This window comes from Schistocerca gregaria, chromosome 5, assembly GCF_023897955.1.
Source record: "Schistocerca gregaria isolate iqSchGreg1 chromosome 5, iqSchGreg1.2, whole genome shotgun sequence".
Taxonomy (NCBI): Eukaryota; Metazoa; Arthropoda; class Insecta; order Orthoptera; family Acrididae; genus Schistocerca; species Schistocerca gregaria.
Genome location: NC_064924.1, coordinates 263,717,196 through 263,739,874, shown reverse-complemented (window position 1 = coordinate 263,739,874; position 22,679 = coordinate 263,717,196). Strand labels below are relative to the sequence as shown.

At 39.7% G+C, this 22,679-nt stretch overlaps 1 protein-coding gene across 1 annotated transcript in view; it reads left to right on the top strand.

Moving 5' to 3' along the window:
- Positions 1–22,679, top strand: part of LOC126272544 (myosin-VIIa-like) — a 332,006-nt gene that overhangs the window by 155,293 nt on the left and 154,034 nt on the right. The window contains exons 18-21 of the mRNA XM_049975462.1: positions 4,283–4,426; positions 4,610–4,798; positions 16,568–16,732; positions 17,032–17,264. Of these exons, the coding sequence (XP_049831419.1) occupies positions 4,283–4,426; positions 4,610–4,798; positions 16,568–16,732; positions 17,032–17,264 (731 nt within the window). The remainder of the gene's footprint in view (positions 1–4,282; positions 4,427–4,609; positions 4,799–16,567; positions 16,733–17,031; positions 17,265–22,679) is intronic.

Genomic DNA, 22,679 nt, shown 5'->3' with positions numbered 1-22,679 from the left:
TAGATAGTAGATTTCTTGAATTTCTTCTAAAACACTCATTCCCAATTTTGATCACAATCCATTGATTGCATTGGAGACAACACAGTGTCAAGTAGAGACTCCTGAGGAAAGCCAGCCAACATCTGCTAGTAACAAGGACTTCACAATAAAAGTACTAAGGAAATCTAATACTCTTTTGGCAGTAGCAGGGCCTGAGGATGTGGTAATGTGCCACCAAAACTAGTCATTTGAGACAATAAAGGCATTATCAAGATACAGGTGAGGTGGAACTTTTCCTCACATAAAAGTACATTATTGACTAGATTATTGTATTAATTCATTCAGCATGTTACACGGATCCCATGAACAAGGGATGTAGAAAGAGTCTAGGTATATATTGCCAACAGACAAGCAAATCACAGAAATTTTTATCTGTACACTGTATTAACAATGAGCTGTCCTCTTTAATTCCCTTCATGCCTTTTCCATCTACACCCAATCAAGTAAATTAGAAAGAAAGCTGCTGCTTTCTGCAACCTCCTCAATTATACTAAGTAGTTACTGTTTATCTTCTATTGATGTTAAATATTTACATGATTAGTTTGGCATATTTACCCAGAGTTCTGTTTACAGTAGATTATTGCTTGTGATGCAGTTTTACAATGAATGCTGCTGCTTGCCATGCAGCTAACAGAGATTTATTCATATCATAGATTCCTGAGACGTAATCTGTAGAAACAAGCCAGTGAAGTACAAATTTCAAAAAGTAGGTGGGGGCTAGTAACTAGTATACCTTTCCTTAGATTTCAGTACCAAACTGGTAATTAACAGTAAAAGGCAGCATGCTGCTTTTCACACCTATTACAGTATACAATTACTAATGCACCTAAGTTTCTGCCTGACATCACACCCCTCCTCTCCCACTCACCAGTTTTGTACCACCTCCATGAACTTCACCTGCACTACACTTTATATGTTAGCATCAGAATGAGACCTGAAATGGAACAAAAATTTAGTCTCACACAAAGCTCTTGAATAACAATAGCTAAACAAATTTAAGATTTTAGTTGTAAATTTTTCAGATGAACAATGATACATTCTCATCTATGTTGCTACATCTGCTTATTCCAGTGTCTGAAATTTAAAATTGCACAGCTGTAACATTGGTACGGTTATTTGCCAGTTTAACTGACCACATAAGTTTTTCCCACAGATATCCAAACAGAGCAAACCATTAAACAAAAATATGAAATGACTCTTAATACACTATATGTGCAATCAGTATTTCTCTACACATCTTCTGTGTTGAAAGTTTTAGTATATTTATTGATCCAGAAATTCTTTTGTGTTATAATAGCATCATAAGCATTATCTCAAAGAATTTCTAGGTATACAGCTTAAAAAGATAGTGTAAATATAAATATATCACTCCTGAGAGAGTTCTGACTCTGTCAGCAGCTATAAACTTCCTTGTGTTTGTATGTATCAAACTAGGAAGCCTTGAAAAAATATTCAGTTTTGCTGGTGCCACAGACATCTGTAAATTGAAACTAGAAATCCTGATAAGCAAACAAAGGAATTCTAGCAATTATGAGTATTTCTATATCTAGGATGTTCTGCTTCAAGGAAACTATTGATTTTATATAGTCATTAGGGCAGGACTACAGAGTGACTATATGAATCATGATGGTTTTCTTTCTCTCATGTTATATTGTGCCAGCTCACACATTGAAGAGCTTTTGTGGACAGAACCATTGCACTAAATAATTGTTTGCTCCCAGAATGAATTTTTGTGCAGCAGAGGAAAGTGTGCTATTTAAAAACTTCCTGCCAAATAAACACCGTGTGCTCAATAGCATGCAGTTTTATTCTTCCAGGAAGGTTCAATTATTTGCTTTTCTTTAAAAGAGTATCTGGGGCGCTTTGCTAACTGCACATGATGTTTCACAACTGCAATATAATAATCTTTACATATTCCTTATACTATTTCATTTTTATGTCACTTATTTCTTTAGTTTTGTGATCTCAATTTGTTAATCTAGCAATGAAGAATTTAACCTGTTAGCATATAATGGGTGTTCAAAAAGAAATATGCTGGAGGCATTATTACAGAAATCAGTACCTTTATGTTAGAAGTATTGACCCTGGCTGTTGAGACACTTGTTCCACTGTGACACAAGGTGGTGAAAGGCTGTCTCATAAAATTCCTGGGGCTGCGATGTCAACCAGTTCCGCACATACAGCTGAACGTTGTCGTCTGAGGTGAATTGTCTGCCCCTCAGAGACTTTTTAAGGGGCCAAAAATGATGTAATCACAGGAAGAGAGGTCTGGACTGTATGGAAAGTGGCTGACAACCTCCCATTTGAATTTCTGCAGGAGTGCCATGACTGTGTTGGCCATATGAGGCTTTGCATAATCGTGGAACGGAATGACCCCATGGGTGAGACTGCCTGGTTGTTTTGATTTGATCACTTGGCAAAGGGTGGTCAAGTTTTGTGAGTTAGTCTGGGCATTCACTGTTGTCCCAAGCTGCAGGAAGGGAATCAGAAATGTGCCACCTTGGTCAAAGAATGTCAGCATAACCTTCACCTCAGACGACGTCCAGCTGTATGTGCAGAACTGGTTAACATTGCAGCACAGGGAATTTTATGAGATAGCCATTCACCGCCTTGTCTCATAGTCAGAAAAGTGTCTCAACAGTCAGGGTCAATATTTCTAACATACAGGTTTCTGTAATTATGCCTCCGGCTCGTTTTGTTTTAATGCACCTTATACGTGGTTAGTAAAATGAAAGTATGTATCATTTGACATTCAAACTTTGATTGATAGTTTCATAAAAAGAGGATACTGAATCACTAACTGAATGAGTGTAAATATGAAAGCAAGCTGCAAATAAAGTGTTAGCACGAACAGTATACGTAAACAAGAGTACTCCAGGCAGCAATCCCTAATGTCCTAAGACATGGTCTGTCCTAATGTTGATATGAAACACTTGATATGAAAGTTTCTGTGATTTATCTAAGACATTTGATTGTGAGATTCCTATTAGATAAATCTTATTTTATTGGTTTTAAGAGAGCATCAACAGATTGATATACCCCACATTTAAGAAAGGTGTGCAGAAACCTCTGATAAGTAATTCAAGTAACTTAGGAAGAAGTGGCACCCATTGTCAAAGACATTAATAACAAAAAGTCTTAGACGTGCTTCTAATATGGATTTTCTACTTTTCTGTCTGTACATGATTAGCATATCACTGTAGGTCAAAGGAAGAAGAGTTAAAAGAGAAAATGCTGTATGGTGTTTTTTGAAAGCTAGTAACTGTTTTTGTTCTTTTTTCTTAAATATACATGTTTTTCAGAAACTGTAATATATTTATTGGTATGTATTGGTGAAAATTTGAAATGGAAAAGAACTCTTATGTATCCTCTAAAATAACTAAATTCAGTTACTTTTGCTAAAATTAATTGCGAGCTGTGGGGGCCATAGATACCAAGAAGTCACCATATTTTACTTATTTTCTGTTGTTGGTGTCCTTACAGTAATAGTTTCTGGTAACTCAATATTGAAATAGGAACTAACCAATACTCAGAATATTGCAAGTAGAATTATGTGTGAGGATGAATATATTCATCTTGTGTGTACCATAATATTGATCATGAATACACTCAACAGAAGGTGTAACTACGTTAAATTTTATTTCCTTGTGAAAAATAATTGTTAAAAGCTAAACAGGAGTCATGCTGTCACCTAAAATAGCTGATAAATTGTGGAATTTTCAGTAGGAGATCTGTGGTCTATGAAGGCATCTTTCTTTTTCTGTTATAAATAAATAAATGAATAAAATAAAATAAAATGACTGAATATCACTTTGTGAACTTAAACTGTTGTTGGATAGGAAATAGACATTGTAACTTATGTCTTTGATAAATATGTATGCAAACATTGCCTTACCTTATGGAATAACAAAAGAGAACAGAGGTCTGTTAAAATGTAAGTTATCAGTATATGCAGCTGTTATGTACAATATATGAGCTACACAGTCTGCTACTACTGTTATATACAGTAAATACCTACTATTGTCAAAATTTACTTTGAAATATATAATCAATGAGACTATTTCAGTCTCTGCAGTTCCTTTCATTAAGAACATCTTTCATGTTTTCTGTGTCATACACAATGAGCTATAAAACAGTAAGCACCTAACATTAATTTTAAATCTCTTAATCAGAAAAATCTTGTTCCTCATTTTTTTAAATATTTGTTGTAGCATAAATTGATTGCTTTAATGTATTTCAACAGAAACGACTATCAGAATTCGTGGAAGAGATGCAAACAAGAGAATATGGGCATGCAGTTCAACCTGAGGCATTTGATGAAGACTCAAATGAATACAGTCGCATTGTTGATGAGCTGTTTGACTTTGACCACCAAGAAACCCAAGAGGTAATAATCGTTTTTTGTTTATGTTAATGCTTTGATGAAGATAGTACACTGAAGATAAGTAATGAAAACATAGCAGCTTTATGATACTTATATGAAGTATGACAAAAGTGTGGTGTGGATATTAACTAATATGCTGAACATATGTTTCTGATTGTTAAGTGTTTATTAAATTTTTGTGAATAGCTTACAGATAAACACATTGATGGGAAAGTTGACATACTACAGCCAGATGAGGGTCCTAAAGAAGATTTGTCTGAATACAATTTCAGAAAATTTGCTGCTACATATTTTCAAGGAAACATAACATATCAGTATTCGAGGAGGCCCATAAAACATTCACTTCTGGAACTTCCAGTGGAGGCAGATGAACTGGTAAGTGAAAGACTAATCCTGTTTAGTGTTTACAAATATTAAGATTTTATAGCTGTAGGAGAACATTTAAATGATAATTCTACAAGATGCAGTACAGCATTTGGTAGAGGATATACTGTCTCTTATAATGATATCAAATGTTCACTCCTGTTCCCTTCTATCCCTGCTCCAGTTTCATTTATGACTGCTGTTGATCCTTTGCAGGAGCTTAAATTTTTTCTCTGATTCTACCATCATTGTCTGTATGTGAGATACGTCTGGAAGAAAATTACACGTTACCTATACTTTGATAGTGTGCCTCTTTGTGATGTGTGATGTCCATATTGTAACATTAACCACTGAAGTTGGTAGAGCATTTCCAGTATGCTCTCACATTAACTACACAAATACATAACAAAATATACTGCTCTTCTTTTAATCTTCTGTACTGATCCTATGTGATAAATAGGGCCCAGATTAATATGTAAATACACATTTCCATTTTAAGTAATTTTTAGTCTTTTTGTAATTTTTTACATAAATCATGGCATTTGGAGTTTGAAAGTGTAATGTTCAGTTTCTGTATTTCAAAGTTTGGTCCATATTGTTATATCAGAATTACATAAATCCTTATTTTCAACACCATGTTATATAGAACCAATCTTTCTAAAGCTTAACAGCATTAAAAAAAATCATTGAATGACCCTCCAACGCATGATTCCTGGCTTCAGAAAAGGATGAACCAAAAACACCAATTGCACCATCTGAGGCAGACTAGCCTTTCAGATAGCCTGCAAGCCTTTTATAATGTTGGTTATGAGGGATTATGGGAAGAGGGAAGAAAGCAAACATTCTCCTAGAGAATGAAATATTAAAAATATGTTTTTGGAGTGGTGGGAAGAGGAGCAGTTTTTGACATGTTGTCCACTGCGGTCAACGTGTCCTTCCCTGCCAGTCATCTCTTGTAGTGAAAATGTGTCACCAAAGTTACAAGTTTTCATGAAAGCACATTTATAAATGTGCTATTATCAAATGTGGTACTTGTCTGTAGTAATGAATAGGATGTTAAATTAAGGGTGCTAAAGCAATTTTTTTTATGGCATTGTTTGTTGGTACCCTCAATGTATACCAGTTGAAACTAGGGTGTAAGGGCTCACTAAGAAGTTTTATATGTTGTCTTAAGTTTTATATGTTGTCTTCATCATAGATATGTTACATGCTTTCTACTCCCTGATGTTTTCTGTTTTGTCATTTGATTGTCTTTCACATGAAATGTAAAGCAGTTAGGCCTTACAATCAAGTGGGCAGTTCATGCCAGCGATGCCAACAATAACACTGGAGCTTTAAACATTTCCTCTTTGTTGTACTGGAGTCTTATGTTCAATGCACAACATCTGACACACACTCCACAAGTAGTGCACAAGCCAAGCGTAACTTCACATTTGTGTCATTCACTGCTGATAATAGTGAGGTTTGTTGCTATGTGTCATTGCGTTATTTACACATCTACATTTTTATATTTAAATTGCAAAAATATGTTGAAGATTTTCCAAACAAGTGTTTCGGGTACAGAAGCTAAACTACTGTTTTGTAATGCTTGTGAAAAATCTGTGTCAACTGATCAATGGTTTCTAGTCTCACAACACATATCTACCACAAAACATAAGGTAAATAATGCAAGAAAGAATTCAAACAACACTCTTTTTCTGATGTAACAGCCAGTGGCTCCCAAAGTTCTAACTTCTTGAAAGATTTGTGCTATGCTATGATTTGTGCAGGTATCCCTTTATGGAAATTAAGTAACCCAGTGTTTAGCAGCTTTCATGAGAAGCATTCATGAAAACATATCTGTGATGAATCTGCACAGAGAAAAAAACTACGACAACTGCATTTATGAGGATTGTTTGGTGTTGAATTGAGATGTAATTTAGGAGGGTCATATGTGGGTCACAGTCAATGAGACTACAGCCGCCCAAGGGTGGTTCATTGGTAAGGTAGTAATTGGATGACTGAAGATAAATCGAGTAAATCCTTTGTGTTGGCACGTGAAGAACTTTCTAACTGTAATCACCAAACATCATAAAAGTCCTTTAATGATGCTATGACTGTTTTATGGCCTAATGACATCAAAGACAAATAAGTTTTTTTGTTATTTATCGATGCTTCTCCTTATATGCTTAAAACTGCAGAAGACCTGAATGTTTTATGCCCTAAAATGATTCATCTATCTACATCTACATCTACATGACTACTCTGCAATTCACATTTAAGTGCTTGGCAGAGGGTTCATCGAACCACAATCATACTATCTCTCTACTATTCCACTCCCGAACAGCGAGCGGGAAAAACGAACACCTAAACCTTTCTGTTTGAGCTCTGATTTCTCTTATTTTATTTTGATGATCATTCCTACCTATGTAGGTTGGGCTCAACAAAATATTTTCGCATTCGGAAGAGAAAGTTGGTGACTGAAATTTCGTAAAAAGCTCTCGCCGAGCCGAAAAACGTCTATGCTGTAATGACTTCCATCCCAACTCGTGTATCATATCTGCCACTCCCCTATAACGTGATAATACAAAACGAGCTGCCCTTCTTTGCACCCTCTCGATGTCCTCCGTCAATCCCACCTGGTAAGGATCCCACACCGCGCAGCAATATTCTAACAGAGGACGAACGAGTGTAGTGTAAGCTGTCTCTTTAGTGGACTTGTTGCATCTTCTAAGTGTCCTGCCAATGAAACGCAACCTTTGGCTCGCCTTCCCGACAATATTATCTATGTGGTCCTTCCAACTGAAGTTGTTCGTAATTTTAACACCCAGGTACTTAGTTGAATTGACAGCCTTGAGAATTGTACTATTTATCGAGTAATCGAATTCCAACGGATTTCTTTTCGAACTCATGTGGATCATCTCACACTTTTCGTTATTTAGCGTCAACTGCCACCTGACACACCATACAGCAATCTTTTCTAAATCGCTTTGCAGCTGATACTGGTCTTCGGATGACCTTACTAGACGGTAAATTACAGCATCATGTAACATACTTGGTGCCTAGAATTAATAGATTAGCTGAATGCACAAGGATAAATCACAAAAATGTTGATAGTTTAATATCAAATGTGAAAAATTTTTTTTGAAGGCTCCCAGTAGGATCTCAAAAATTAAAGAGCTGTATCCCAATATTATTTTGTCACCAGAACCAGTACTGGGGTATATGGCTAGAAGCAGTTGAATATTATGTTGAGCATTTCAGTGACATTTAAAGAATTATTTTTCAGTTTGAAGATGAGTCTATTTGTATTTGTGATAAGTTCCCTTTTGCCATGCTGATTCAGGTGCATACTATGTCCAGTGAAACTGTTCCTTTCGTAGCCACTAATATGTAATGATTTTAAGTTTGTAAATTTAGTACAAAAATATCTCAGTTTATCATTAGTTTGCCTAATTTCTGTATTGACACATGACCAATAAAGCAGGTCATATCTGAATGATAGAGTGGCTACAATAACATTGGTGAAAGGTAAGTATTGTATTAGTGCCAGTTTCTTGATGAATCTGTTGGCAATGTTTTTGATTACATCATTTGCACCTTCGATCAGCACTGCACAGTCCTTTTTTGTGAGTTTGGAGCATTCACTGTTTATACCGGCAGTAACTTTGTTGAAATTTGCTCCTGGTTTTACTCCACTGTAACTACTTATACTGTTCCCAGCGTGCACTGACATTAGATTTGACATTTTTAATGCATGGCTCTCCCAAAATAATTTCACCTTATGTTTCTGCAGACACTGCTGCACTTTCATGCTGAATGTCTTCTATTCATTAGCAATCGAGTGCCAAACAGTCACTTTTCACATGGTATTTCATAACATTCTTCAAACTCCAGTGCAGTGAATTTATTGGTTACAGTTATTTTATTTTACTTACCCTTTTGATTTTCTCCTGCACAATACTCGAGGAGATGATGTTTTTTGCTCGGTGCCATGTTTCCATACTTGATACTTGAAGTGTGGAAGTCATTCGGATGCGATTCTTTTCCACATATCCTCTTTTCTAAGTCTCTTTATTTTTCACTGAGAGCAATGTACCTCTTGTTTAAAGCATCGATATCACTCTGATGCACTTTTATTATTTCATCTTTGTCCCTGACAGCGTTTATGATTTCCTGTTCATGTATTTCCATGACGCAAGTGCAACATGTCCAAGTAAAGTCATTCGTTAAAAATTCTATACACACTTTCAAGCATTTCTTGTGAAACCAGTGTCAACACTCTTTTGCATTGAACTCCTTTTATCACTTTCTTAGCAGACACTTTACACCTATTATCACTTTTACACTCCTGGAAATGGAAAAAAGAACACATTGACACCGGTGTGTCAGACCCACCATACTTGCTCCGGACACTGCAAGAGGGCTGTACAAGCAATGATCACACGCACGGCACAGCGGACACACCAGGAACCGCGGTGTTGGCCGTCGAATGGCGCTAGCTGCGCAGCATTTGTGCACCGCCGCCGTCAGTGTCAGCCAGTTTGCCGTGGCATATGGAGCTCCATCGCAGTCTTTAACACTGGTAGCATGCCGCGACAGCGTGGACGTGAACCGTATGTGCAGTTGACGGACTTTGAGCGAGGGCGTATAGTGGGCATGTGGGAGGCCGGGTGGACATACCGCCGAATTGCTCAACACGTGGGGCGTGAGGTCTCCACAGTACGTCGATGTTGTTGCCAGTGGTCGGCGGAAGGTGCACGTGCCCGTCGACCTGGGACCGGACCGCAGCGATGCACGGATGCACGCCAAGACTGTAGGATCCTACACAGTGCCGTAGGGGACCGCACCGCCACTTCCCAGCAAATTAGGGACACTGTTGCTCCTGGGGTATCGGCGAGGACCATTCGCAACCGTCTCCATGAAGCTGGGCTACGGTCCCGCACACCGTTAGGCCGTCTTCCGCTCACGCCCCAACATCGTGCAGCCCGCCTCCAGTGGTGTCGCGACAGACGTGAATGGAGGGACGAATGGAGACGTGTCGTCTTCAGCGATGAGAGTCGCTTCTGCCTTGGTGCCATTGATGGTCGTATGCGTGTTTGGCACCGTGCAGGTGAGCGCCACAATCAGGACTGCATACGACCGAGGCACACAGGGCCAACACCCGGCATCATGGTGTGGGGAGCGATCTCCTACACTGGCCGTACACCTCTGCTGATTGTCGAGGGGACACTGAATAGTGCACGGTACATCCAAACCGTCATTGAACCCATCGTTCTACCATTCCTAGACCGGCAAGGGAACTTGCTGTTCCAACAGGACAATGCACGTCCGCATGTATCCCGTGCCACCCAACGTGCTCTAGAAGGTGCAAGTCAACTACCCTGGCCAGCAAGATCTCCGGATCTGTCCCCCATTGAGCATGTTTCGGACTGGATGAAGCGTCGTCTCACGCGGTCTGCACGTCCAGCACGAACGCTGGTCCAACTGAGGCGCCAGGTGGAAATGGCATGGCAAGCCGTTCCACAGGACTACATCCAGCATCTCTACGATCGTCTCCATGGGAGAATAGCAGCCTGCATTGCTGCGAAAGGTGGATATACACTGTACTAGTGCCGACATTGTGCATGCTCTGTTGCCTGTGTCTATGTGCCTGTGGTTCTGTCAGTGTGATCATGTGATATATCTGACCCCAGGAATATGTCAATAAAGTTTCCCCTTCCTGGGACAATGAATTCACGGTGTTCTTATTTCAATTTCCAGGAGTGTAATTGCATTTTTTCTGTGATGGTTTTCACTAACAACATTAACAGGTGCCATCTTGCTGTAGCCTCAACAGCTGCGATGTTTTGCAGATGCAGTCCAATAACAATGACCATGAATGCTGCATGAAGTGATGCTATGCCATGATAACGCCCTCCCACATTCTGCTAGACTGACGAAAAATATCACAAAGAAGTTAATTTGGGAAACCATTCTATTCACACCTTATTCACCTGATCTTGTGCCCTCAGATTTTCACCTTTCCACTCTCTATTAAACAACCTTCAAGGAACTTTCTTTCCAAATGAAAATGCACTCCAAACATGGCTTGATAAGTTCTTCACCTCAGAACAACATGATATTTACAGTCATGGAATCAAAAGTTATCCACCATTGGCAGACTGTTGTAAATAGTGAAGGACAATATTTTATTGATGACATAAGTCTCTGTTATGTTTACCTGCTGTGTTTATTAAACTTATGGAAAAATGCTACAAACTTATGCACCAACCGAAAACATTTTTTGAAGCCTCACTGAAAAAAAGTAAGGTTCCACATAAATAATAGTAATCAAAATGATAGTCCTTGATCAATATGAATGTGGCAAAACTAAGAATCTGTCATGATCTGGTTCATGATGATTTCATGACATAGTTCATGATGTTTTCACTGTTGCACAACTACACCATAGCTCTGGGGTCACAGTGGTGCAGAGCGGACTGAGGCTTCAACAGATGGGATGCAATAAGTAACCAGCGTGAGTGGCCTGGAGGGGAGCTGCAGCTGCAACTGGCTGCTGGAGGTTGCTCCATGTTTAATTGTACTGCACCAGAAGGATATTTGTGGGCTCTTGAAGAGATGTGACCAGTGGATGCAAAATAGTCCCTGACAACAGAACCACCATTGTAACTGCATTCCCTGCCTATGGCTGATAGTAGCAGTCTCTGGTGGTGCCTGCTAGGATTGAGCCTGTAAACAGAATGTTCATTGTCAACACTGAATCCAAACATGTGATGTGCTGGTGAGATGCATAAACTGTCTCCAAAAGAGGAGCACCTGTGGGAGTAAGGAGCAGCAACCAGTGATGCACAGATGTTATGTCTGAAACAGGAGTGGCCATGAAAGCAGGAGGTATACTTCAGCTCCTGTTTTTCATTCATTTTCCTAGATGCTCATGGTTCTACAGTCTAGTATTTGTCCTCTAACCATTCCATTTCAGACATTTTGAATTATCTGTCAATCTCATTTTTTAGATGTCTGACTTCCCTGTCACATGCTTTATTTGCCACTTTGTTTACATTTTCTCTCTTTGTCAAATAAATTTAGTGTCTCCTTGGATTCTCTACTCCATCTCTCAGAACTACCTCTTTGTCTTCTATTGTATTCCTTTCTCCTGTTTCAGTACAAGATTGCTTAATGCGTCCCCTGAAACTCTCAGCAACTTCTGGTTTGTTTTCCTTACCCATGTCCCATCTTCTTAATTCCCTACCATTTTGCAACTACTTCAGTTTTAATCTGCAGTTTATAGCCAATAAAATATTGTGAGAGTCCACTTCTGCCCTGGAAATGATTTTTCAAAAACTCTGGCTTATCATTTCCAGTGTTGCCAGTCTCTTCCACATACACAGCCTTCTGTCATGATTATTGAGCCAAGTGTGAGTGATGATTAAAATATGCTTTGGCACAAAGTTCTACCAGCTGGCTTCCCGTTCATTCATTCCCCCCAAATCTGTGTTCTTTTTCTGTTCTTCCTTCACTTCCTTTTCCTACTATTTAATTCCAGTCACCCATCTCAATTAAATGTTCATTTCCCTTGACTATCTAAATAATTTATTTTATCTCATCACACATTCCTTCAGTCTCATCGTCATCTGGAGAGCTAGTTGGCATATAAATTCATACAACTGTCATCATTGTTGGCTTAGTACCTGCTTCCATCCCATTCAACAGAGTAGGCACTGTCTGACTGTTTCGTTTCTAGGAAAGTTTTTCAGAGGAATGAAGAGGTTATGACACCTGCTTAAAAGACCTTTCACAACCATAGCTTTGAATAGGAGATTACTCACTGGACAAGATGCATTAGCTTAAAAATAGTCTAACTTAAAAAATTATATTTTCTTGTGAAAAGTCACTCTCTTTTACTGTCTCAGTGAGAAATTTTCTGCTTGTTGTATGGTGACATTAACCTTGTTTGTAGATGAGCATTTTATTTGTGTTTTACTCTGAGTTTGACAGTTTCTGTACAAGAAATAGTAGAGATCTCTGTGTTTATCTGTCTTTTTCCTTTATATGAAGAATCTGTCTCATTCACTCATACTGAATTCCATTCTTATTTGCCTCTTGGTCCATTCTTACATTTTTTGTATTTTATATTTCATTGCACTGATGCTTTAAGATCATAATTATGATTATACTCATGATGTTCATACTCATGGGTGTCTGTTTATTCTTTATCATAACTTTTTGGAGATTTCCAATAGGTTTTTTAGTAGAATATGCCTTTGTACAATGTAATGTTTCATCAGGAAACGTTTTGTCTCTCTCTTAATATTTTTACACAGTGTTTTCCTCATCAGAGATTCTTTGCTGTCCTCAAAGAGATTATTCATTTTGCCTTGTCCTTTAAGAAATAATGCTCCCATCTGCAGTATAATGTTTACACATGAGCAACTGAATTAATAGCTGTTGTGTTGGAGTTACAATGTTCTTGCTGCCATGCCAAATGAAATAATTCAGCATGTCAAATGACAGGATATTATCTGAATGTGTACTTGTCAGTGTGGCAGTTAGCTGCAAGATGGGCAGCACATCCACTGTCAGTGTGTATGATTGTTGCCAGATCTTGGGATATTCAGTCTTTGATGCTTTGCAGGTAGTGGACAGTTTACGTGTAACCATATCAAGTGTGTACCATAAGAACCTTGTTTCTGGGAAAACTGTCACAGCCAGAATCAAATGCTGTGAGCAATGTTGTGGGCTGAAACAGCAGATAGAGAGGCCACAGTCTGGCTTGTCACTCACCAGTTCAGTGCTGGACAGTGACTTAAGCCTATTCCATCCAGAACCAGCACTCTGCTATTGGGTACAGAAGCCACTACACCACATATTTATGTCAATTCTTTACACGACCTACGGATAAAGATTACTATGGATGCAGGAACACCAGTATTAGATGCTTGATTTTCAAAAAGCATGATTATTCACAGTACTATATCTTTGTCCTCAGACAAGGTCAATATTCTGCTGTATATGTCGACAAAGACTTAAATTGTGGCTAGTAAGAGACACCCACAACTAATGATATTGGCCTTGCCTCTGATGTCATGCAGGAAATAAGGCCGGCTGTCTTACAAGCATGAACTCACTTTGTATTGTGTTATACTCTAGTATCTACCGCACTGATTCTGTGCATACTTGACTGTGCTGCTTATAGGATTCCAATGGACAACTCTTTGGATTGTGATTTCATGAATCCTGATGGACATGCATAATTGTGGATTTTTCATGTGATATATTTCTGTAACTTTACTACAACCCTGCAGAGACTGGCTTTGTGAACTATCAAGTGATAATTATGTATCCAACCTTATTCTGTAATAAGGAGTGTTTGTTACAAATTAACAAGTATAATACATGGTACATATTAATATGTGCTCGTGATGGCACAGCTACAGTTAAAAAATATGTTACTCAATGTATTCTGCTTGGCTTCATCCAGGCAAAGGTGGAGGTATTATCATTGGGGCTGTTCCCATATGGTGAAATGTCTGCCACTACTTCTCACCAGTGGGCAGCTCAGGAACCTACAAATCACACTCATCCATTTTTTATTTGTGTTACACAGAAGGCTGTATGCTCAGAAAGTCAGAGCTTCATCTAATCATTTCCGAATTATGTCAATAGTGTGAAGAACATCCCACAGACACTAGGATGCTTTTCTGGCCTCCCAGGTCACCTGATGTCAAACCTACTGTTCATATCTGGGATCCAAGCATTTGTGATGTGCATGCCTTGGGCGTGACCCTGACCACATTTCATGAGTTGTGGACAATGACTGAGTGATCACAGGTCAGGATGACTCTCCAACACTTTTTTGTGCCTTGTGGAATCCACGCCGCAAAGTGTTGCGACCATCATTAGGGTCTTAGGATATCTCTTGTCCTGATAGAGTGCTTTAATACCCAAGTATCTCTCATTGTACTTTTCCAAACTTCATAGATTTCTTCATAGATGTCTTTCCTACTCGTGCAATGCTTTGAATTGTGAATTATGCTTTATTTGTCTCATAACATACACAGTCTAAATCATTTGATTCAGGTACAGGAGACAGGTCAAGATTGCGGTAAAATTTCACATAAACAAAGAACAGCTGATGTTAACAAACAGCATCATAATAATAATACAGTTTTGTTATGTATACATACAGTAAAATCTAACAGTTAATTACCCCTTGGTCAAATGATCATTTCGTCCTCTGTGAATTCTTCTATTGAATAATAGCATTTCTCCCACAGAATGAGTCATAGCCTTTTTTTAAAATTTCTGGCTTCATCTCAGATATCTTATTGTCCATTAACTTCTTATATATTGTAAAAGCCATGTACTGTGGAGTCCATGAATATAATATCAACTGGCATGTGTGGGTACCATTTCTTATATTTTATGAGTGATTAAAATGATTCTTCTCAAATAATTTATGTCTGCTGTGTAGGAAGCTTATAATTTCATAAATGTGTATGGAGGGAACAGTTAAGATTTGCAGTTTCCCAAATAACAGGCAACAAGACTCTGTTTGCTGTGCAGTACACATGTATTGGACAATTCTCTTTTGCAGTTTCAGTATTCAAGATGTACAACTTGGACTTCCCCAGAAAATTATCCCATACCTAATGACAGATTCAAAATAACTACAATAAGCAATTTTCCGTGTACTCAAGTAGTGCTAGTATTAGTATTGCAAAGCAAAACCACTTAGTTTATTTGATAGGAAGTCAATATGTGTATTCCATCTTAAGTTCCTGCCCACATTTAGTCCCAGGAATTTGACCATGTCAACTTCTTTCATAAGTTGATTGGTATGTTGTATTTTAAGTTCCACACATTTTGACTGTTTGATTTTGTAATGTACCATATGGGTTTTTGCAATGTTCAGTTTCAACCCATTTAACTGGAACCTGTTTTCTAAGGTATCCAGTGTGCATAAGATGGAGCTTGGAATTAATTCTGCATTGTCATCTTCAATTAAAACAGAAGTATCATCTGCAAACAAATCTGATGGGAAATTTATGTTTATGGGTAAGTCATTAACATGGAATAGGAACAGGATTGGCCCCAAAATGGAGCCTTGAGGCGCACCTTGTGAGAAGCATCATGTGAGAAAACAGCTTAGTAAAACATAAACTTAGCTCCTGATAGAAATATTTTGATCAACACTGGCTTTAATTCACTCTGTTGTGCTGGTAGTTGGTGTCAGTTGTCCATTTGAATTTTAGGTGACTTATTTTGTTTTACCCAGCATTTCTCAAACAAATTAAATATACCTAATATATATGTTACAACAAGATACACAAGTGAAATATCTTTAATTGGCATTCACTGAAAACTTTATTTCTAGCTACAAAATGTACAGTTTTCTCTATAATTCATTATTGTTTCTTCATTTTTTGACATGTTATTCTCACTATTTCATATAGCTCACATTCCCCAACATTGATCTTGTCTTGTGTGAACCAAGAAACACTTCAGTAACCTCTGTACTTGTATGTAAAGTGACACTATATGAAGCAATTTCTATGAAGACAACCATTTGTGAAAATTGTATTGCAGTGCCTTATCACAAGTGAAATTCTGACTGAAACCAAAATAAGGAGTACCTATATGTAATAATCAAGGATTCAAGTAAATCTAGCAAAGTAGTGTGCACTACGTCAAATTTTTTGAAGGCCAGCTAAGATTTGGCAAAATCTCATATTACATACCATTTATGTGAACACCAATAATTACTGTTTTGTCTAATTTTGTTTCCTGTGTTTGCTGCAGGCAGCAAAAGCCCTCTGGATTACTATTTTGAGGTTTATGGGGGATCTTCCTGAACCACGTAATGTAGAAGTAGATAATACACCTGTTATGTCAAAAGTGACCACTACTCTTACAAGGAACTTTATCAACAGCAAAGAGTACAAAAAAGCTCAAGCAATATATCAGGTTAGTAATCTAACAAAAAGAATTCCAAAAGAAATAACTGTGTAAATGTGAAGTTTATACAAAATAGAGTTGGTACTTGATTTAAAATTTAAAGAAAGACTACTCACTCACTTCATTGTGTGATATAAATGTGTTATGATGGAATAGAAACTGCAATTTAAAATTTTTGTGTATCATTCATAGTCAGAATTAACTGAAAGAGCACAGTTACCTACTTTGTTTATCAGTTCATTTATCGAAACATTTTCCATTTATACAATTAGTATTCATATTACTCTGGTTTGTTCATGTACATGTAGGATATTGATACTGGGAATCTCAAGAGCAAAAATAATTCTGAAAATAAACATAAGAAACTGATATCCATGACATTGAAAAATACTAACAAATTGGCTGCACATGTCCGTCGAGGGCTACTCAGTGATGAATACCTGGATGATGGTTACAGTGACTGGCTGGAATCAAGACGCACAACTAATCTTGAAAAACTGCACTTCATTATTGGGCATGGTATTTTAAGACCTGACCTAAGGTAAGTGACATATACTTTTCACATAAAAGACTAAATGTGCTAACCTTCTAGCTTTCCTTCATCTGGCAAAAACACACACATATATATAAAGATTCCAAGACTTACCAAGCAGGAAAGCGCCGGAGACAGGCACAATGAAAAAAACACACAAACACACACACAGAATTACTAGCTTTCGCAACCAATGGTTGCTTCTTCAGGAAAGAGGGAAGGAGAGGGAAAGACGAAAGGATGTGGGTTTTAAGGGAGAGGGTAAGGAGTCATTCCAATCCCGGGAGCGGAAAGACTTCCCTTAGGGGGAAAAAAGGACAGGTGTACACTCGTACACACACACACATATCCATCCGCTCATACACAGACACAAGCAGACATATTTCAAGGCAAAGAGTTTGGGCAGAGATGTCAGTCGAGGCAGAAGTGCAGAGGCAAAGATGATGTTGAATGACAGGTGAGGTATGAGTGGCGGCAACTTGAAATTAGCGGAGATTGAGGCCTGGTGGATAACGAGAAGAGAGGATATATTGAAGGGCAAGTTCCCATCTCCGGACTTCGGATAGGTTGGTGTTGGTGGGAAGTATCCAGATAACCCGGATGGTGTAACACTGTGCCAAGATGTGCTGGCCGTGCACCAAGGCATGTTTAGCCACAGAGTGATCCTCATTACCAACAAACACTGTCTGCCTGTGTCCATTCATGCGAATGGACAGTTTGTTGCTGGTCATTCCCACATAGAAAGCGTCACAGTGTAGGCAGGTCAGTTGGTAAATCACGTGGATGCTTTCACACGTGGCTCTGCCTTTGATCGTGTACGCCTTCCGGGTTACAGGACTGGAGTAGGTGGTGGTGGGAGGGTGCATGGGACAGGTTTTACACTGGGGGCAGTTACAAGGGTAGGAGCCAGAGGGTAGGGAAGGTGGTTTGTGGATTTCATAGGGATGAACCAAGAGGTTATGAAGGTTAGGTGGACGGCGGAAAGACACTCTTGGTGTATATTTTTCCCATGTGGAAGTTTCTTTCATATATATATGAAAGCGCCGGTAGACAGGCACAATAAAATAACACACACAAAATTATGAGCTTTTGCAACCGGCGGTTGCTTCGCCAGGAAAGAGGGAAGGAAAAGGAAAGATGAAAGGATGTGGGTTTTAAGGGAGAGGGTAAGGAGTCATTCCAATCCCGGGAGCGGAAAGACTTACCTTAGGGGGGAAAAAGGATAGGTATATACTCGCACACACACACACACACACACACACACACACACACACACACACATATCCATCCATCTGTATATGTGAAGGATTAGATGGGTGAGGGCTATGGATTGTGCAGTTTGGAACTGGTATAAGGACTGATGGAAAGTAGGATTGCAGCGAGAGATGGGAACTTTAAGTGTGAGGCCTTTGGGGGTAATGCCAAATGTCACCCGTCTAATCCTTCACCTATACATCGACTCGGCCAATGACCACACCCGTCAACTCCTATCCCAAATCAAAGTCCTCAATCTTTCCTCTCCCACATCCACACCGGCTGTTCATAGCATCCTCCTACAGGCCAACCGCAAATTAGAACAGCATGCCACCCTCCACCTCCACCTCCACCTCCACCTCCACCTCCACCTCCACCTTCACCTCCAATCTCCTGGTTTCCCACCTCCGGAACGGCAACTCACTCACCCTCCACAACCTTTCCAACAAACCTCAACCTCCTCTCATTGCACACAGACCCAGTCTCTCCTATCTACTCAATCTCCCACTTCCAGCTCCACTCCCCCCAACACCTCAAAATTCTAGTCAACACAATCTGGAACCACAACACCCCAATTCAGTAGTTAACCTTTCCTCCAAACACCTATCCCAATCCGAAACCTCTGTCCTATCCAAAGGCCTCACCTTCAGCCCCACTCCCAGATTCAACCAAACTGCCCTTGTCAAAGATTTACTATCCTACACTCGTAGTCTCTGCTGGAAATATCACTTTGCCACGAAGAAAAATAATCCTGATCCCACTCCTAATGATCCAACTCCCCAAGACACTATCCAAATTGAACCCTGCCTGGAACAGTTCCATCCTCCATCACAGCGGGACTCACCTCCTCTTCCTCAAAATCACCCTCTCCAAACCTTCCAGGAATTTCTCACTTCCAGCCTTGCCTCTCAATCTTTCTTGAAAAACCTTAATCCTACTCCCAACATCACCGCAGCCAAAGCCCAGGCTATCCGTGATCTGAAAGCTGACCGATCCATCATAATTCTTCCGGCTGACAAGGGTTCCACGACTGTGGTACTTGATCATTGGGAGTATGTGGCTGAGGGACTGCGTCAGCTTTCAGACAACTCTACATACAAAGTTTGCCAAGGTAATCCCATTCCTGATGTCGAGGCAGAGCTTCAAGGAATCCTCAGAACCTTAGGCCCCCTACAAAACCTTTCACCTGACTCCATCAAACTCCTGACCCCACCGACACCTCGCACTCCTATCTTCTACCTACTTCCTAAAATTCACAAACCCAAACATCCCGGCCGCCCCATTGTAGCTGGTTACCAAGGCCCCACAGAAAGTATCTTTGCCTACGTAGATCAACACCTTCAACCCATTACATGCAGTCTCCCATCCTTCATCAAAAGCACTGACCACTTTCTCGAACACCTGGAATCCTTACCCAGTCTGTTACCCCCGGAAACCATCCTTGTAACCATTGATGCCACTTCCCTATACAAAAATATCCCGCACGTCCAGGGCCTCGCTGCAATGGAGCACTTCCTTTCACGCCGATCACATGCCACACTATCTAAAACCTCTTTCCTCATCACCTTAGCCAGATTCATCCTAACCCACAACTTCTTCACTTTTGAAGGCCAGACATACCAACAATTAAAGGGAACAGCCATGGGTACCAGGATGGCCCCCTCATTTGCCAACCTATTTATGGGTCACTTAGAGGAAGCCTTCTTGGTTACCCAAGCCTGCCAACTCAAAGTTTGGTACAGATTTATTGATGACATCTTCATGATCTGGACTCACAGTGAAGAAGAACTCCAGAATTTCCTCTCCAACCTCAGCTCCTTTGGTTCCATCAGATTCAGCTGGCCCTACTCCAGATCTCATGCCACTTTCCTTGACGTTGACCTCCATCTGTCCAATGGTCAGCATCACACATCCGTCCACATCAAGCCCACCAAAAAGCAACAGTACCTCCATTATGACAACTGCCACTCATTCCATATCAAACGGTCCCTTTCCTACAGCCTAGGCCTTCGTGGCAAACGAATCTGCTCCAGTCCTGAACCCCTGAACCATTACACCAACAACCTGAAAACAGCTTTTGCATCCCGCAACTACCCTCCCGACCTGGTACAGAAGCAAATAACCAGAGCCACTTCCTCATCCCCTCAAACCCAGAACCTCCCACAGAAGAACGCCAAAAGTGCCCCACAGGATACTTTCCGGGACTGGATCCGAAGCTGAATGTGGCTCTCCAGCAGGGATATGACTTCCTAAAATCCTGCCCCAAAATGAGATCCATCCTTCATGAAATCCTCCCCACTCCACCAAGAGTGTCTTTCCGCCGTCCACCTAACCTTCGTAACCTCTTGGTTCATCCTTATGAAATCCCCAGACCATCTTCCCTACCCTCTGTCTCCTATCCTTGTAACCGCCCCCGGTGTAAAACCTGTCCTATGCACCATCCCACCACCACCTACTCCAGTCCTGTAACCCGGAAGGTGTACACGATCAAAGGCAGAGCCACGTGTGAAAGCACCCACGTGATTTACCAACTGACCTGCCTACACTGTAACGCTTTCTATGTGGGAATGACCAGCAACAAACTGTCCATTCACATGAATGGACACAGGCAGACAGTGTTTGTTGGTAATTAGGATCACCCTGTGGCTAAACATGCCTTGGTGCACGGCCAGCACATCTTGGCACAGTGTTACACCGTCCGGGTTATCTGGATACTTCCCACCAACACCAACCTATCCGAAGTCCGGAGATGGGAACTTGCCCTTCAATATATCCTCTCTTCTCGTTATCCACCAGGCCTCAATCTCCGCTAATTTCAAGTTGCCGCCACTCATGCCTCACCTGTCATTCAACATCATCTTTGCCTTTGCACTTCTGCCTCAACTGACATCTCTGCCCAAACTCTTTGCCTTTAAATATGTCTGCTTGTGTCTGTATATGTATGGATGGATGTGTGTGTGTGTGTGTGTGTGTGTGTGTGTGTGTGTGTGTGTGTGTGTGTGTGTGCGCGCACGCGTGAGTATATACCTATCCTTTTTTCCCCCTAAGGTAAGTCTTTCCGCTCCCGGGATCCAGGATTGGAATGACTCCTTACCCTCTCCCTTAAAACTCACATCTTTCATCTTTCCCTCTCCTTCCATCTTTCCTGAAGAAGCAACTGTTGGTTGCAAAAGCTAGAAATTCTGTGTGTGTGTTTGTGTGTTTTATTTATTGTGCCTGTCTACCGGCGCTTTCCCGCTTGGTAAGTCTTGGAATCTTTGTTTTAATATATATATATATATATATATATATATATATATATATATATATATATATATATATATCATTGTGCTAAGCCACAACGATGTAGTTATCCCTGATCTGTAGCTTAAAGCATCTACTACAGATGCAGGAACACACGAGACAATACTGACCATACAACTTTTATTAAAAAGTGGACTGAAGAAAGGTAAAAGTACATTTATAGCACATATGGATCCCTGATGTTATTCAGTCTGTTTATTGAGCAAGCAGTCTAGGAACCCAAGAAGAAATTTGGAATGGAAATGGAACTAAAGTTTAGGAATGAGAAATAAAAAGTTATGTTTTCTGATGACATTATAATTCTGCCAGAGATGACAAAGAACCTGGAAGATCAAGTGAATGAAATTGTTAGTCTATTGAAAAGAGGTTAAGAGATAAATATCAGCAACAGTAAACCAAGGGTAATGAAATGTAGTCTAATTTAATCAGGCAAAATGAGGGAATTAAATTAGGAAATGAGACACTAATAACAGTGGATGAGTTTTGTTATTTGGGCAGCAAAATAAGTGCTAATGGCTGAAGTGAAGAGGCTATAAAATGCAGTCTGACAATAGAAAGAAAAGTGTTCTCTAAAAGAGAATTTTGTTAAACTTAAGTATTTTATTTAGGTGATGTTGGACAGCATTCATAAATGTTAGGAACTGCAATTTGTAATACACAGCTGCATTTTTTTTATTTGTTTGTTTTGTTTTGATTATCAATTTCAACACAATTGAGACCATACTCAAGCCATACAATACATATTCCATTGTGCATTCCCCATTACAATAATAATTACCTAAATGGAACATTTCAAACTGATTAATCATTGCATTTGTGGAATGCACAGTTTTATGGTCCAATAATGGTCTGGGGAAAAAAAATAAA